The following is a 19099-nucleotide window of genomic DNA, read 5'->3' as shown; positions in this document are numbered from 1 at the left end:
GTTTCAGTCAAGAAGTCAGACTCGGAAATATATGCTATGCTTTCTGTCATATGTGGAGAAAACTCTATTAAATGTTTACAAATGTGAATATATTCTGGAGATAAGGGGGGCTTGTAGGACCATGAAAGGGCAGAGATCTCAGCATTGGTGGAGAAAGAGGGAGAAAAAGTGATTAATTAAATACATGTGACATGAAAACAGAAGCCAGCATGCAGAGGAGAGGAAGGCCACTGGAAGGACAGGTGTAGGGGTGGGGAAAGGAAGAGTAGTGGTGGATCAACTAAAGGACAACATGAAGTACGTAGGAAATTACCAGGGAAACTTGTTATTTGTATACTAATTTTTAAAATCTAATTTGAACACAAGATTTCAGACAATTGAAGTCAGATGTGACTCTGAATATGGGTATCCCATAACTTGTATTCTCTGGAAAGTATTTTACCATTTATGTAGGAATTGAAGTAGAAACCCTTCTCCTCCTCCTCCTCCTCCTCCTCCTCCTCCTCCCCCTCCTCCTCCTCCTCCTCCTCCTCCTCTTTCCTCTGCACTCGGGTCTTGCTGAGAAGACTGAACTTCCTGCACAAAGGTTCTAGGCTCTTCTGCAACCTACCTGCTCTAAAGAGATAAGAGATGTGGTACCAGACATCAAGTCTAGACATGGGTGGAGGCTGAAGAATTGGTACAGTGGGTACATACACAGTGTGAGGACCTAAGTTCAAGTCCCTAGAATTCATAAAAGCTAGACGTACAGAACAAACATCTATAATCACAGCACCATAGGAAAGTTAAGGCAGAAATGAGAGAAACCCTGAAAGTTCTTGTACCACCTACTCTGGCATATACAATGCCAAAACAACAGAGACCCTGTTCAAGACAAGATAAAAGATTATCACCAATGTGCACACACTCAGAAGCGAGAAAGAGAGGGGAAGAGGAAGGGAGGGAGAGATGGAAGGAGGGAGGGAGGGAGGGAGAGAGGGAGGGAGGGAGGGAGGGAGGGAGGGAGGGAGGGAGGGAGGGAGGGAGGGAAGGAAGGAGAGAAACAGAGAGAGACAGAGACAGAAAGAATGAACAAAAGATGTCTCAGTACCATGAGTCAGTGTACTACCTACCACACAGGAGAAATAGTAACCAGAGGAAAGTAGAGACACCCATGGCATTTAGTACTAAATCCTCTGCCCAAGGGCATGAGCTACTGAGTAAGACAGGTAAGACAGTGTTCTTCATCTGTGACTAACTGGTGTCTATCATCCCCAGAGTGATAGGCTACTCCTTGTCTCTTCCAGACCCTTAGGGTACTTTGATAACCACTGGTCTTACAATGGTCACACCAAAGCTTTCTCATGAGAGAAGAGCTGTGAATAAAGACGTCACCTATGCCACACAGCTAGGAATGCACACACACACAAAACTAGTGGTGAAGCAAGAACACAGAGATGCTTGTACACACTCACATGCAAATATACAGGACTAACACAGGCTCAGACTTGCATGACTAACTGTAGGGCTCAGCAACCAAGGAACACCATCATGTGAAACTGCCCTTGATTGCTCCAGGGTTGTATGAGCCCTTTCCAACAAATGAAGACTTCTAGAAGCGGAATGTAGCCCCACCCTTTGGAAAACTCTTGGTTGCCCTTTAATAACAGAAGCTCTGGACCCTCACTCACCATCTTCTGGGCTGTACAATTGCTGGAGCTAACGTCGCTGGTGGAGCACACCCTGTGCTTTCACTACCGTTGTAGTTCTACTACTTTGTGTCTGGTTCTGCTCATTGTTTGACAGAGGAGAGACCTGAGCCTCTCATCATAAGACACCTTAGACCCCTCTAGTAACAAAGGAAGAGGGAGAGATGATAACAAAGGAAAGGCAAAAACGGCAGGAAGGAGGAGTCTCTCTTTACAAAGAGAGAAGGTTCCAGCAAACTGAAAACTGCCTTTTCAGACATCAGGAGAATATGATAAATTGAGAACTGAAACCCCAGAGGAGACTCGAAAAGAGGAAGTCATGAAACTGAAACAACCGGAGACAGTCTGGAGAGAAGTTACACCCCACCTTTCCTAAAACTAACTATCCTTTCTCCCTCTTCCCTAAGTCACAAACAACAGAAGCGTCATACTTCAAGGCAGCAGATCAGGAACCACTGTGGAGGGAAGGCTCCAAAATGCTGCAGGAGATGAGAAAGAACTCTTCCTGAGAACTTGAAGCTGTCACCACCACCCTCTGTTTCCTTTTTCAAAGGTAAGGAATGCTGTCCTAATACCAGAGAATTTTCTGGACAAGGCAGATGAGCAGTTAGTGACACTGGCCAGAAAGAAAGCAAACCACAAAACATCTGCCTCTTCAGCGAGCCAAAGACTAGGGCCAGAAGTGACCAGGCGGAGCCTGAGGACAGCTGAGTTAAGATTTGTCACAGTTTACGTGACCACCTGAGATGTGTTAGTTCATGGAAAATCTTGTATACATCTCAGGGTTATAATATCAAACTTGAAATCTTGAGAGAGAAGTCACTATCCCAGACATCTAGAGTGTCAGTGTCTCAGTACCTTGGTCTAAGATCTATTCCAGTTCCTGATATCATCCTAGATAAACTAGTTTAAAATAAAAAAGGAAGATTAAATCTGTAGGATATTCTATTTCACATTTCAAGGCTCAAAAAATTCTTTAATAAGGTGAAAAGACAAGAAAAGGCATGGAGTAGAAAGATAGAGACCAGCTAAACCAAATGCATTTACAATGAAGTCCCAGCCTCCTCTCTTCCAGTCTCCTCTGAACTTCACTGGAATCTGAGGCACAGGAGCGAGAGAGAGAGAGAGAGAGAGAGAGAGAGAGAGAGAGAAATGAAAAAAGGCTGTCTCCTCACCTCCAGAGTCAGTATGCTACCTACCACACAGGAGAAATAGTAACCAGAGGAAAGTAGAGACACCCATGGCATTTAGTGCTACCTCCTCTGCCCATCACTGGTGTCTATCATCCCCTGTGTCTTCCAGACCCTTCTGATACTTTGATAATCACTGGTCTTACAATGGTCACACCAAAGCTGTCTCATGAGAGAAGAGCTGTGAATAAAGACAATGTAGTCAGCTCCCCGTCACCTATGCCACAAGGCTAGGAATTTTGTTCCTAAAGGTGTCCATAGTGCTGTGCCTTCCTTCAATGTACTCTCTATTGAACAAGTACATTTGCTGCCTTGTTTTAGACGATGGTGTCCTCCAATGAATTTAGCAGTCTAAGCCAGTTATCCCCAGCAGGGAGATCAGACTAGCATAAGCTTCTCTGAATTTCCTGGTGCCCTGTGATTTGGTGTCCTCTGGTTTTCTGCCTGCTTGGAGTCACATCAGTGGGAACAACTTGAGATTCTGACTCAGCTCATGTGCCACTCTTTTCTTGTTTACTGGAATGTTCCCAGTGTGTCCCTAAATCCAAAGCATATGATGCATGCTAGAGGCTCCAGGATGGAATTGCTCATCACTGTAAGAACTGGTACCCAATTCTTTCCCTATCTTTTCCTAGAATCAGCGCCAAGGATGGAAAGACCTCAGTTATGCTCTATTTTCTTCATTCTGACACTCTTGGCTTTGGTGAGCCTTGACTTGACCAGCTGGGCATGGACTGCCCCTGACTGTGTTATAGCGGACGGCATGTTATTTCCTAACCTTTCCTACTATATCCAGTTCTGTACTTTAGCCCCAGGATTGCACCTTTTGGCATCTTGTTCAAATGTTAAAGACATGACTCAGACACTGGAAAGAGTGCCAAGAGATACAGAGGTGCTTTGCCTTCAGGGAATGGTTTCTACTCTGCCAGCTAATGCTTTTGATCACTTCCACTCCCTACGACTTCTGAGACTGCAGTTGGGTACAATCAATATTACTTCTAGGACTTTTCAAGGACTGGACCAGCTACAGTATCTTTTTTTTGAGCATCATGCTCCATGTTGCCTGAGTCTGTTCCTCCCTCCAAATTGTTTAGAGACTCTCAGATCCCTCCATCATCTTTCCTTTCAAGGCTACTGCCTGAATTATAGCCAGAGCATCTACCTGCCAACCAGCCTTAGGCATCTAGCTCTAAGGAACAGCTGTCTGACAAAGCTGCAGGAACTGCAATGGCTCTTCCCAAGACATTTGCTTGGCTCCTCTCCTATACCCAGGACCAAGCTAGGGGTGCCATTCCTAGAGGTGCTGGATTTATCTTACAACCTTCAGTTGAAACAGGCTGGTGTCACAGCCTTGTATGGCCTCAAACTCCATTCCCTAATATTGGATGGTACCACACTAAGAACATTTGACCTCACAGGCTCAGGACTGCTCCACTTGGAGTTACTCTCACTTGTGGGTACAGGTATAGAAAAATTGCCTGGGAGTGCCATGGCCTACTCTACACTTCGTGCACTTGACCTTGGGAAGAATCAAATACAAAACATCTTGGAGAATGGAGATATCCCAAGTTATAAAGCTCTGGAATTCCTTAGCCTTCATGATAACTATTTGCAGTCACTTCCCATCAGGTTCCTAAGTACTCTATCCCAACTTCAGAGGCTCAACCTGTCTGTGAATAAGTTGGGCCCAGCTTTGGAGCTTCCAGAAGGAGTATTGAGCACAAATTTAAGAGTGCTGGATCTGTCCCACAATCAGCTATGTGAAGTACCCCGTGGGGCCTTTCCTCCACTGCTGCAGGAGCTCTGGCTGAGTGGTAACAACATCTCTAGTTTATCCAATGAGAGCCTGCAAGGACTGAGGTGGCTGAGGACTCTAGACTTGAGTTGGAACCAAATTAAAGTACTCAAACCAGGCTGGCTCTCTCATCTTCCTGCTCTGACCACCTTGAACCTTCTGGGCACCTACTTAGAACATATCTCAGGCACACAACTTCAGGGTCCCCAGATGCTGAGACATCTAAAACTGGGTTCTGTTACAGCACTGGACATCTATCCTCCCTGGTTTCCAATGCTGCTCAGCTTAGAAATACAAGCAAAATTATGCATTCAGTTTATGGTTCTCAGTGGAGAGCCATTCTCACTCTTGGAGAACCTTACTTTAGAGACTTCCAGTGTGTTGCGGCATCCAGACACAACCACAATCCATTTTCCCTCCCTGCGTCGCCTCACCTTGCTTGGCTACAGCTTCCTGTTCTCAACCAGTCAACTTCGTAGCTTCTTCCCACAAAGACTCCCTGTGCTGGAGCACTTCTCTATGTGGTGTGACAATGACAATGCAGTAGACCTCCATCTATTCGAGATGCCCAGGCTGCGTGTACTCGAGCTGGGGGACCTTAATTTTTTCTATGAGTCAAGTACTAAGAAGCTAGAGATGCTCCTGGAGGAGGCGCCTCAGTTACAGGTACTGGCATTGAGCCACCTGAATCTCAGAAACCTCTCTGAGTCCAGCTTTAAGAGCTTGCACCACCTCAAACTGCTGCTGCTCAACTCTGAGCTGGCCCTGGAGATGGACAGCAGCCTCCAGGAGTTGATTCCTCAGATGCCTCCATATGTTTATTTCTCAGATGTCACCTTCACCTGCCAGTGTGAAGCTTCCTGGGTGGAGTCTTGGGCTACACAGGCCCCAAACACTTTTGTTTATGGACTGGAGAAATCCATCTGCATGGCCAATGCTTCTGACTACTCCAACACCCCGCTGTTCTCCTTCCTTGCTGCGCGCTGCCCACGTGGCGCTGAGTTTGGGGGCTTTCTCATCAGTTTCACTCTGGTACTTCTGCTGACCATCCTTCCTCTGATTAGCTGCCATAGATGGTCCTGGCGTCACTCCCTGCAGACACTCTTTCATGCTTGTTGGTGGAAATTATGTGGATATAAACTCAGAGGCCAATTCAACTATGATGTCTTTCTATCCTACTGTGAGAAGGACCAGGCCTGGGTGCTAAAAGAACTGGTTCCTGCTTTGGAGAGACCCCCTCCTGAAGGAGAGGGCTTGAGGTTGTGTCTGCCTGCCAGGGACTTTGTGATTGGAAATGACAGGATGGAATGTATGATTGCCAGCATGAGCCAAAGCAGATCCACCCTCTGTGTGCTCACGGGTCAGGCCTTAGCAAGTCCCTGGTGCAATCTCGAGTTAAGACTGGCCACTTACCATTTGGTGGCCAGGCCAGGGACAGCTCGACTCCTGCTGCTGTTTCTGGAGCCCATTGATAGGCAGACGCTACCTGGCTACCACCGCCTCTCCCGATGGCTCCAAAAGGAGGACTATTTTGATTTGTCCCAAGGGAAGGTAGAGTGGGACATGTTCTGTGAGCAACTAAAGAGAAGGCTCAGGAAAGCTGAACAAGAAAGAGACAATCAAGGACTGTGAGGGATGTTGCTGTGCAGAAGACCCTTTGAGTAGCAGAGTGAATCTCTCTCGGCACTGGAGGGCATGCTCACCCAAGGACAAGATGATAAATTTTAAACAATGCATTCATCCCAGTTGGGGAAACAGTCTTTCAAAACATTGGAAAATAGTCATTCAGAAAACAGTTCTGTTACATGTTAGTTGGTTCCAGTACAAGATATTGTTCAACACACACCACACATATACACATTGGTCTGTACAATCATGTGCATTTTTCTCAAAATACTGATCTATCGTGTCAGTATTAAATGTAAAATATTCACCTGCATGGTAAAATGCTGTGCAATTCTATAAGCCAGGTAGGGAATCAAGGAGTCATTTCTAAATTGAAATGATATTTTTAGCTCATCAAATGTTCAACAGTTAGTTCCTCTAACTCAAGTTTCTCACACTTACAGAATTTCATTTGTGAGATCTGTTGTTTTAAACCTGTATTGTTTATGGGGAAATGAAATCTGAACAGACTAAAAAGTGACTTACATCCCTGGCTCAGCTCACGCATTATTCATCTTGGACATCACACCCAGTTTTCTGTTCTCCATTTATATTGCACGTTAGCTTCTAACAAATGTGGGGCACTCTTACTTTCTCACACATTTAAAACACTTCCATAAAATTATAAATTACAAATAGATGTACAGTAGCAAAAATGGAATGTCATGGACCAACTAAATCTCTTATTTCAGGCACGAATGTGACAAGACATTATTACATAAACAAATACGTCTTTTTCAGAGGTATTTAGTACTTTGGCAAAAGATAAACATAATATTAGCACAATATTAAATGACACTGTTGACAAATGGCATATAAGTTCGGACTTGGAATGGATATATACGTATGTGTGTATGTATGATAAAAATGCAATGTTAAGAAAGAGAAGACTACAAATGCAAACCATAAAGGGACGTAGAATAGCACTGAAGTTACTGACACTTCTTTATACTTCTTTGCCAGGTTTTAATAAGCATGTATCATTTTTATGGTAACAATAAATTTTCTTTCAAAAATAATAGAACACTGTGGGCCAGAAATGGGTTGGCAAGTAAAGACACTTGCCACTGACCTGGTGATCTGAGATCGATCCCTGGTACCTACATAAAAGAAGAGATGATCAACTTCTGAATGTTGTCCTCTGACCTCTACATGCACACAATGGCAAGCAGGTCTACACACACACACACACACACACACACACACACACACACAAATAAAGAAAGAAAGAATGTAATGAAAAATTTTAAATAACTTTTTTAAAAAGAGTGCTTTAGCATAGACTAGCTTACTTAACTAATTTTCTACGTTCTTTTGGTATATGATTATCTTTTACACCTGGATATCAAGACATTCATAAAGCTTTAATAATTAATAATTAAAGAAAAGAACAGTGTACAGAATTAATGCGAAGTACTAGGAGACATCAAACAGGAGTCAAAATCCTGTGCACATATGTGTGACTTATGACACAAGATCTGTGCAGCCATGGAAAGGGAAGGGTTTTCACCACCTACCAAAAACATACTAGGTCAAATGAATTTCCCTGTGGAAAATGAATTTTGATCACTCTTTCATGTCTCATGCCCAAGAAGATCACATCTCTTAGATATGAAAAATAAGATACTAAACAGTCTAGAAAATAAAGCTATTTCTGTGGCTTTTAAATGAGAAAAATGAGCTTGTTGTAAGGAACCGGATTGTTTAAAAAGAAAGGTCACATATATGGTAGAAAACATTTATAATTTACTTATTTGACAAAGATATATTACACCCAAGATACATTTTATTAATATTTTGTGATTGTTTAACATTTACATACACTACCTGAATCATATCCAACAACCTCCTTCTGGCTCCAGGCACCCCAAGTCTCACTCACACCAACCTTCCAGGTTGACACTTATTTTCATGTAAGAAAGAAATCATAGTACCTGTCTCCTGAGTCTGGCAACTCACGACCATCTGTACCTCCAGTTCCAGGGTATTAGATGCCCTTTCTGGCCCCCACATGCATCAGTATGTATGTGGTACAGAGACACACAGACACTCATACACAAAAATAAATAAAGTATCTGCTGATTTTAATTGGTTTACTGGTGGATTTGTTAGTCTTCTTCGTTCTTTATGAATTCTAGATTTAAACCCTTTGTTACATAATTGATATCAAGGTTTACACTCACTCTTAAGCCATGTGTGCATGCTGTCTTTTGTGTTCTTTGCTCTTCAGAAGCTTTGTAACCATGTAATCATTTTTTCTACACACTTGGAATCTCATGCAAAAAAAAAAATCACTGTTTGTGTGAGTGCTTTGAAATGTCTCTCCTAGGCTTCTTTCAAGAAGGTTTGGACTTTCTGAACATGTATTTATACTTTTGCTACACTTTGACTTTGCTTTGTAGAGGATCAGTGATCTGAGTTAAATTTAAAACTGTTCTTCATGAATGCTGAGTTTGAGAGCACCATTACTGAGCAGTAGCTTCAATACGGGCTTTGTTACTACTGCTTGTTTGTCCATTTCTTATTTTGGATTTTTGTTCAACATCAGTTGTCTTTAGGTATTGCAAGCTTGTCTCTGAGATGTTTATTCTGTTCCATTGCTGTGCATCTGTTCTTATGTCAGAACTGCATTGTTTTGGATCTGATGGCTCTGGTAAGTCCTGAAATCAAATATTGTCATGACTCTGGATTTATTTCTTGTGGTTGACATTGCTTTGGCTATTTTTGTGCCTCCATATGACTGTTATATGAATTTTAGGGTTTTTCTTTTCTACTTTTGTAAATGGTGTTATTGGTATTTTGGTGAGAATCGCATTAACTCTGCAACTTGTAAGAACAGTTAAATGATAATAATCATTCAGGGCTATTGCAATGTGACATATTTCCTTTTTGGTGTCTTCTTTCATCCGTTTTGTTGTCATTTTGCAATTATTGTGATCTTTCACATCCTATGTTTATTTTAGGTGTATTATGATTGTTATAATTTTGTTATTTTGTAATTCTTGTTCAGCAAGTATTTTCTGAGATACAGAAAAGCTACTGGTTGATCTATTAATTTTGTAGGCTGGGATTTTATTGAAATTTTTAAAACTTCTAAGGGTTCTTTTTGAAATTCTTTTGGTTTTTCTATGCATAGAGTGTCACCTGCAAACTTGGATGATTTTGACTTTGGGTTTATTGCATGTAAACTTTATATGTTGAACCATGATACTTACTTTAGCTGAGGATTTGTATCATGAAGTGGTGTTAAATGTTATCTGGTGTGGGAGAATTGTCTGTATTCTGTCAATCATGTTTTAAATAAATGCTGATTGGCCAGGCAGGAAGTATAGGTGGGAAAATCAGACAGGAAGTAGAGGTGATGCAATGAGAAAAAGAGAATTCTGGGAAGGAGGAAGCTGATTCTGCCCACTCCTGCCCAGATCACCAAAGCAGCAGGATATGATCTGTCCCACTGAAAAAGGTACTGAGCCACATGGCTAACATAGATCAGAATAATGGGTTAATATAAGCTACAAGAGTTAACAAGAAGCCTGATCTTATGGGCCAATCAGTTTTATAACTTATGGAGATCTCTGTGTGGTTTTCTTTGGGGCTAAACAGCTATGGGAACCGGGCAGGACAGAAAACACAAACAAGCAGGCCCCCCTTCATGTTACAGAATGACGCCCATGTGGATAACTGCATCCACAGAAAGCCTAAGAAATCTTGGGAAAGACTAGAGTAAAGCATTTTGGTTTTCAGCTGTAGCAGGAAAAAAGCTGTGCTATTTTAAAATGCTGGCTTTCTGGGCTGTCCTGCCAGGGAAAACTGACTCTTCCAAGCAGGGGGTCCAGGCTATGGAGCTTTTGAGTGTTGTTCATGGACACACTGTTGCAGCTTGCTTCCTGGCAAGGACCTTAAAACGTCATAGAGGCAAAAAAACTTCTCCATATTTCTTAGCAAATGAAAGACTCATGTGGTCAGAAAAAGAGAGATATACAGTAAAGAGAGATTCAAAGAGGAAGAAAACCTCTAAATGGTTTACAGTGTGGTAAAAATATATACAGACTAAAGGTTACAGTTCTCAAAATGAAAGAACAAATGAAAGAAAGAAAGAAAAAAGAAGGAAAGAAGAAAGAAAGAAAGAAAGAAAGAAAGAAAGAAAGAAAGGAAAGAAGGAAGGAAGAAAGGAAGAAAGAAAGAAAGAAACTAGCCAGTTGTGGTGGTACAGGTGGATAGGATTTGCCTGGGAGGCAGAGACAGACGGATCTCTGAGTTCAAGAACAGCCTGGTCTACAGAGTTATTCCAGGGCAAAGAAATACAGAGAACCTGTCTCAAAAAGTAAAAGTAAAAATAAAAGAAATAGAGGTTAAAATAAAGTCATGTAAAGATGGAAAATACACAGAGAATCTTGATACTGTATGCTATTATGCTCTCTTTAAATTGTTTGAATGCTGAGGAAGGAACAACAGCTGCTAAAATATATTTGTTTATAAATGCTGCAGAATTAATCCAAGACAGGTGTTTTGAAAATACCTTGACTTCAAAATTGAAGTCAAAAGGTATGTTACTTTGAAGAAGAGATTTTGCTTCTGTTTCCACAGAAAACGAGAGACTCTGGATTTATTCAGAGTTAAGAAAAATCAGCTTTGATCAAGGAAGACCACCTGAGAAATCTTCAGCAGGAATAGATGGCCCAGATGTCTGAGTTCTTTATTCAGAAAAGGATCAAGACTGCTGCCTGAGATGATCAAGACTCACAGGATACTTCAGTCAGGACTTGATAATAACTCTAAATTTTCTTTAGGTTCTCATAAGATTATCAGCACCCCCAACCAGCTGGAAGTAGCCTGGAATACTACACCCACATTCCCAAAAATTGGACTATGGATATTTTCCTTTGTTTTGTTTTTTTTTTTAGAAAAAAAAAGAGAGGGAAGTGGTGAGGGAGAATTGTCTGTATTCTGTCAATCATGTTTTAAATAAATGCTGATTGGCCAGGCAGGAAGTATAGGTGGAAAACCAGACAGGAAGTAGAGGTGATGCAATGAGAACAAGAGAATTCTGGGAAGGAGGAAGCTGATTCTGCCCACTCCTGCCCAGATCACCAAAGCAACAGGATGTGATCTGCCCCACTGAAAAAGGTACTGAGCCACATGGCTAACATAGGTCAGAATAATGGGTTAATATAAACTACAAGAGTTAACAAGAAGCCTGAGCTTATGGGCCAATCAGTTCTATAACTTATGGAGATCAAGGATATTTCACTTGCCAATGAGCAAAGCTAACCAGCTGTGCATACTCTAATGAAGCCAGCATGGCTGGTTGCTTTCAGTGTGCCACCATATTGTGCTGAAGATATTCACATATATTCATAGGGACATTGAATTGGGGACTTGTCTTCTGTGCTTTTGTGGGGTGTTGGAACAGGGTAGCTCTGGTCTCATGAAAGGTGCAAGGCTCCCTCCCTTTCAGGTCTGTGGAACGGTTTAACTGTCACTACTCTTTCCTTCAAGGTGTGGTGGGATCCAGCCATGAAAGGAGCAACCCTGAGCGTCCCTTTATAGGACAACAATGATTGATTGAATCTTGTCACTTGTTACTGATTTATTCATAACTTTACAAACTCCAGGATGAATTTTTGTGGGTGATTTGTGCCCATAAGTTTGTCCATTTCTTATAGATATCCAATCTGTTAGAAATACAGTTCTTCAATAAAATCTTGGTGGTATTCCCATGTGTTTTATGGATATCTGCTGTAATAATCCATTTTTAATCTCTAATTTTATTTGTATTGGTTTTCTCTCTCTTCCCCCTCCACTGGTCTAAATAAACATGTGCAAAGTTTACTTAACTTAGACACTGATTTTTATTGGTTTTTATATTGTTCTTTTATACTCATTTATTTATCTATATTCTGATTTCCTTGCTTTTTATCTTTGCATAGTGTGATTTTTTTTCTTGCTTCTCTTAGTTTTAAGATGCATCATCAGATTGTTCATTTTAAGTTTTATATTTTTATGTTCTTACTCATTGTTATAAAGTTCAGCATCCCACAGGTTTTGATATATTAAATTTCAATATTCACTGGTATCTATGAATTTTTACATCTCTCTTCTGATAGCCTAAATGATCCAATGTTAGTTTAACAGTGTGCTACAAAGCACATATTTCAGTGAGTTATAAAGTTTTTCCTGCTTTTATTCACATTCTGCTATGATCAGAAAAGAAAGGAGTTATAGCTGCAATGTTTTAAACATGTTAAGATTCATTTTGTAGTCAGCTATATGTTGTATTCTAGCAAAAATTTTACATTAATGGAAAGAATGTGCACTGTCAGAATGTGCTGTAAATACCTGTTAAGTTTTACTGATCTATAACATAATTTAACTAATATTTCTTGTTGACATCTTTGGATGATCAGTCCATGAGGAGAGTGGAACACTGGCATCTTCCACTATTACCATATTGGAGACAATCTTGGCATTTAGGTATAACAAGTTTCATAGTTTTGAGTGTTGCATTTGGGATATAGACTTATATTCATCAATATTATTCCTATTAATGAATTATTCCCTCAATCATCTTCTTACTGTTCTATTCATAATAGCCTGAAACTGGACATAGCTAGATGTTTATCAGCTAATGAATGGATAATTAAAATATGGTACTAAATACTAAAATATTCATCTGATAAGAAAAAAGAAATTTTGTAATAAATGGGTGGAGATAAACAATAATCCTGAGTGAAGTAACAGAGATCCAAGAAGAGAAACATTTTATATTTTCTCTTTTTTGTGGATTTTGGCTTTTAAGCATTAGATACCTGTGATATAAATCAAATAACAATAAAGGGTAGGAAGATAGAAAAGGAGTGGGGAGGATGGGATCTTCCAAGGAAGGAGAAATAGAATATAGTGTTTAAAGGGACAAAGTAGAAACTAGAATAAGAAGATTAAATGGGAAGTGATGTGTAGGGCAGTGTAAAGGAAGAAATATGGGGAGGAACAGCAAACACGGAGGGTGTTTGGGAAGCCATCTGGAAACCTTCGTCCTAGTTAGAGTTATTATTGCTATAATGAAACACCATGACCAAAGCAACTTGAAAGGAAAGGGTTGGTTTGGCTTATGCATCCACATCACCATTCATCACTGAAGGAAGTCAGGTGCAGGAGCAAATGCAGGTGCCGTGAAGGAATGCTGCTTATAGGCTTGCTCCTGTCATTGCAGATCTGCGCACGAGGGATCGCTAATAACCACTTGACACTGCCAACACAGGCCTGTCTCAAAAATCTCCTCTGCCAGTGGCATTCATCAAAATCTCTTCAATTTAATCTTCAACAGAGTTTTAGGACAGGGCAAAAAGCAACCACATTTTTTTGCCAAAATTTCATAAGAATGGTCTCTAGTCACTTGCTGATATTCTTCCCCTGAAACCCCTTGAGCCAAGCCTGCAGAGTCCACATCACGCTCAGCACTGCTGTCTTCCAAGTTTCTACTGAGAAAATTCATTAAACATCATTTAAATCATTTAACACTTTATCCAAAGTATCAAATTCTTCCATATTCCTGCAAACAATGGTATGGTCAGGCCTGTGACAGCAATATCCCACTCCCTGGCACCAACTTTTGTCTTAGTTTCTGTTTTGTAAAGACACACCATGGTCAAGGCAACTCTTATAAAAGAAATCATTTTATTAGGGGCTTCCTTATGGCTTCAGAGGATTAATCCATCATCTTCATGGCAGGAAACGTGGTGGCAGACAGGCGAGTGTGATGTGGTACTGGTGAAGTAACTGAGAACTGCATCCTGTTCCACAGGCATTATTTAGGAAGAGAGAGAGAGAGAGAGAGAGAGAGAGAGAGAGAGAGAGAGAGAGAGAGACTGAGCCTGTCAAAAAGCTTTTGAAACCTCAAAGACTATTCCTAGGAACCCACCTCCTCCAATAAGGCCATACCTATTCCAGCAAAGCCACACCTCCTAAATCTTCCCAAAAAGTTTACCAGCTTGAGACCAAGCTTGAGCCTACTAGAGCCACGTGACCCTTTCTAAAATATACACCTTTACGAAAGGATCTAAATAGAGTCATAGAGTCACCATATAATAGGGGAAGCAACGTTCATCTAGAAATCTTTTGCCACCAAGTAAAACTTTCGGTGCTAAGAAAGGTTACTTTTGTTGAGTTGTTTCACAAATAGGTCCTATAGACACCCATCCTGAAACATCCAGGCTATAGACAAGGTGATTGTTTATCTTCTCCAACCAGAAGGCAGTTAGGGGCCTATTGTTGATGACACCACTTACATGGTTAAACACAGAGAAATCAAGCTATTGCTCATGGGAGTATTTATAGAGGAGTAAACAATCACATTTTGCCTGAATTTAAGTCCCGCTCAATGAGATGGAAACCAGACAATAGTGTTATATTTGCCAAGGACCTGATACTGTATAAGTAATAGGACTGGAAGCTTCATCCCTACAGACCGGTATTCATGGTAGGTCCATGCTACCAGAGGAGAAAATAATCATCAATTTCACCCAGCTACAACCCTTGTGACCCACAGCAGCAAAGTGCCTGCAAGATATACTGGTACAATAGTAGCGAAAATTATATGGGAGTAAGCAACCACTTTTTGAATGTATTTAAGTCCTACTCAATGAGACAGAAGCCAGACAACAGTACTAAATGGGCCAAGAACCTCATATTCAATCATTTATAGGACTAGAAGAAAAACTACTGTTATTTTGCTAAAGGAACATAGAAATACAATGACTCTTATTAACATATCTATATGCTATATTGTATATAATATATATTGCTATATCCATAGACCACCAAACCCTCACCAGAGAACAGTTACTTGCAGAATATGGGAACTGACACAAAGACCCACAACTGGACAGTGTGAGGAGAGTGAGAGACACTGGAATGCTCAGCATGAAATGGGAAAGGCTCAAGGATCTGTGTGGAAGAGCAAGCCAAAAGGCTGTAAGAACCAGAGACAGCAGACAACTTCAAGGAAACCATGTCTTCCAGACACCACAGAATACAAGCACACATGAACTCATAGATGTTGTGTGATGTGGAGACAGGAAGTGATCAGGTGGGGTGTGGACAGGATCTCAGTCTTGTGGACTGAGGAATGAAAGGAAGAAAGCAACTGGGAGCTGCTCCCAGTTCTCTGATCTTCCAGGTTTTCACGCCAATATCTGACTCCTTGTTTTTATTGATAAGATTAATTAGATTCATGCTTCACACAGAGACTATGACAGCATAAGACCTTTACAAATTCAAACCAAACAATCAAACCCCTCCCCTGGGGGTTCAGGGATCTATGTGGAGAAGAAGGCAAAAGATTATGCCAAGTGATAGTGGTGCACACCTTTAGTCCCAGCACTCTGGAGGCAGAAGCAGGTGGATGTCTGTGAGCTATAGGCCAGACTGTTCTACAAATTGAGTTGCCAGACAGCCAGAGCTGCAACATAGAGAAACCCTATCTCAAAAATACAAAACCAAAAAAGGAAAAAAATTATAAAACCCAGAGGTGGTGGATGACTCCAAGGAAACCTTGTCTTCTAGACACAACATGATGGATACACAAATAAACTCACAGAGAGTTAACAATATGCACAAATTCAACCAGACAAAATCTCAGCACTGAGAAAAAGTGGACACAAACTCCCACATCCAATCAAGAAGCTATTTGCAATGGATACTTACTGGAAAGGGGAAATCAGTTTTTTTTCAATAGAGTGTAACAGAATATTTGAAACCTACTCCAATTAAGATCCCATTCCCAACACGAAACAAAATCCATATTTTTTTTTGTGTGTGAGCTTTTTGTTTGGTTTTTTTTTTTTTTTTTTGGTCTTACTGGTTTTCATTCTTTTTCTTTTTTTCCTAATTGGCTTGATTTTCATTTTCTATTGTTTATCCTGTTTGTTTGTTTCTTTGTTTTCTTTGCATGTGTGTGAGAGAGAGAAAGAGAAAAATTGAGAGAAAGAATATGAACTTATTTGAGTCGAGAGGTGGGAAGAAACTCGAGGGGTTGGGAAGGGAAAATAATATGATCAAAATATATTGTATAAACATGTCAATAAAACTTTATTTCAAAATAGACCATGAATATGAAAGGGAGAGTTGGGGTGAAGGGAAGTGGGAAATGGAGAAATTAATCATCTTACACCTGTCAACAAGTGACAGCTCATGCTGTCGAGGATGTGCAGACACTTGCTCAGCCATTGTGAAGTATTTTAACTGGAAAAGATGCGTTACATTGTTTATGCTGCAGAATATTACTGCAACTGTGTAAAGGAGTTTCTGCTACCTCTGTTAATGATGTACAGATCTGCTACTTTTGCTTATGCTGCATTTGTTTACTTATGTAAAGGTGTGTTACATTTGCTTCACCTTGTCTGTCTAAGGCACCTGATTGGTCTAGTAAAGAGATGAACAGCCAATAGCTAGGCAGGTGAAAGGCTATGTGTTAGGCGGGGAAGGCAAGCAGAGAGAATAAACAGGAGAAATCTAGGCCCAAAGAATGCATGGAGAAGAAGAAGGAGCAATGTGGGAGACACCTGGGGCCAGGAACCAGACAGCCAGACATAGAGAAGCAGTGAAAGTAAGACAGACAGACAGACGGACAGAGGGAGGGAGGGAAGAATGGAGGGATGGGGAGGGAGGTAAAAGGCCCCAAGGCAAAAGGCAGACAAAGAGAAACAGGTTAATGAAGTTAAAAGAGCTAACCAGAAACAAGCCTAAGCTAGGTCAAGCAAACTAATAAGAACTAATAAGAAGTCTCCATGTCATGATTTGGGAGATGGTATATACCACCACTGTGAAAATCAGTGTAACCGTTCCTCAGGAAGATGGTAATCAATGGACCTTGAGACCTGTATAACCCACTCTTGGGTATAGACCCAAAGGACTCTGTATCCTACAAGAGAGACACTTGTTAAATTAAATCATGTTCAGTGCTGCTTTATTCATAACAGACAAAAATTGGGAACAGCCTAAATGTGCTTCAACAGATAAGCAATAAAGAAAATGTTGGTGATGGTGCACTCCTTTAATCCCAGTATTTGGGAGGCAGCAGCAAATCTCTGTGAGTTCAATCAAGGCCATCCTGGTCTACAGAGTGAGTTCCAGAACAGTTAAGACTACACAGAGAAACCCTGTCTCATAACACAAAAAAAGGAAAGAAAAGAGAAAAAAACATAGTGCATTACACAACGGAATATTACTCAGCCACTGAAAAGAATGGAATCATGGAATCTGCAGGTAAATGGGTGAGATTATAAAATAATTATCCTTAGAGAGGTAACCCAGACCCAAAAAGAGAAATACAGTACAGCCAAACTACAATCTGTATAACCAGAGGTTATATATAAATAAGGAAAAAGGGGGAAAGATAGAAAAGAGGAATAGAATAGATAATTATGGATAGGGGAACTGGAATAAGATGATCAAGTATGGAGGAAAAGGAAAGAGGGAAGAGGGAGGGAATATGAGTAGAGACAACTAAAAGGTCCATTTAAGGTTCATTTGAGGGATAGTATGGAAATCTAGTACAATAGAAGTTTCTTAAAATATATACATATATGAAGGTGATCTAAAGGAAACCACAGCATAATGGCAGAGACAAAGACACAAATGAACATCTCTTGGTACCAAATGAATCTTCCAGTACCAAGAAAGGTATTCTGCACATTACCAAAGGAGAGCTGTCAATGGCAACCCAGCTACAATCCCTCTGATCTACAGTGGTGTCCGTCCACTGCTTCATTGACCAAGAACCTGGGACTAGATAGCCCAGTGACCTAGAATTAAACCAAATACTACTGATGGGGGGGGGTAGCAACAAAATGACTCCGAATGGCATCCTGCTTTATTCGGATCTGTGACTTGCTCAACCATCATCAGAGAAGCTCCCATCTTCAGGAGATGGTAAAAAATACAGAGACTCCCAGTCAGACATTATGCAGAGAGTAAGAGACCATGGAATATTCAACCCTAAATGGGATGTCTCATCAGATCCCTCCCCTCAGGGCTCAAGAACCCTGAGAAAGAGGAGGCAGAAAAAGAGTAAGATCCAGAGGGACAGGACACTGAGGTAACAAGGCCCTCTAAATCAACATGATAGATGCACATATGAAGACAGACACAGAGCCTGAGGCAGCATGCACGGGACCTGCACAGGTCTGTACCAGACGATTATCAAGGGGAAAATGCCAACAAGGATACTGGGGAGAAGGTAATCCTTATTTAATGTTAGTGGGGTGGGAATATAAACTGGTGCAGCCCCTATAGAAACAAGCGCTGAGATTTCTCAAAAAGCTAATAATCAACTTCCAGATGATGTACATATACCACTTCTAAGCATATACCCAGAGGACTCTATATTGTAGAAGGCCGCAGCCAGATTCTCCATTATCAAGATGGCGCTGACATCGGGCTTCACCACCAGGTGAACGCACATGTGCTCGGTAATTTCCCACTGAGTCCCCGCCTACTCCTGAGGCATCACCTGGGATTATGGACAATTGGCCAATCCAAGAGTGACACGTCCGAAGCAGGGTCTGTTTCCTTTATAAGGGATGGGTTCCATCTTATCTGGGTCCTTGGCCATGTTGGCTTATGCTCTAGCTCCCAAGAGGATTAAAGCCATTCCTGCAGAAGAATCCTAGTGTTCCGCGTGGTTCTTGCTGGCGAGGGTAGCGTGGGACAACTGGTGCCAAAGCCCTCGGGACGCCGAGGAATCCTGACCACCGCACCTA

At 41.1% G+C, this 19099-nt stretch overlaps 1 protein-coding gene across 1 annotated transcript; it reads left to right on the top strand.

Annotated features, from left to right (window-relative positions):
• Window positions 1-2102: 2102 nt before the first annotated feature.
• On the top strand, window positions 2103-7543 carry LOC125401347 (toll-like receptor 11). Its single transcript, XM_048435583.3, has 2 exons — window positions 2103-2241; window positions 3514-7543. The coding sequence occupies exon 2, from the start codon at window positions 3528-3530 to the stop codon at window positions 6303-6305; it is 2778 nt and encodes a 925-aa protein (XP_048291540.3). The 5' UTR covers window positions 2103-2241; window positions 3514-3527; the 3' UTR covers window positions 6306-7543.
• Window positions 7544-19099: the final 11556 nt, after the last annotated feature.

Source organism: Myodes glareolus, chromosome 12, assembly GCF_982192425.1.
Source record: "Myodes glareolus chromosome 12, mMyoGla1.1, whole genome shotgun sequence".
NCBI lineage: Eukaryota > Metazoa > Chordata > Mammalia > Rodentia > Cricetidae > Myodes > Myodes glareolus.
This window is presented reverse-complemented; position numbering and strand designations above follow the sequence as displayed.

What these genes read in the sequence shown, in the direction of transcription:
- LOC125401347 (XM_048435583.3), top strand. Translation starts at nt 3,528, where the DNA reads ATGGAAAGACCTCAGTTATGCTCTATTTTCTTCATTCTGACACTCTTG.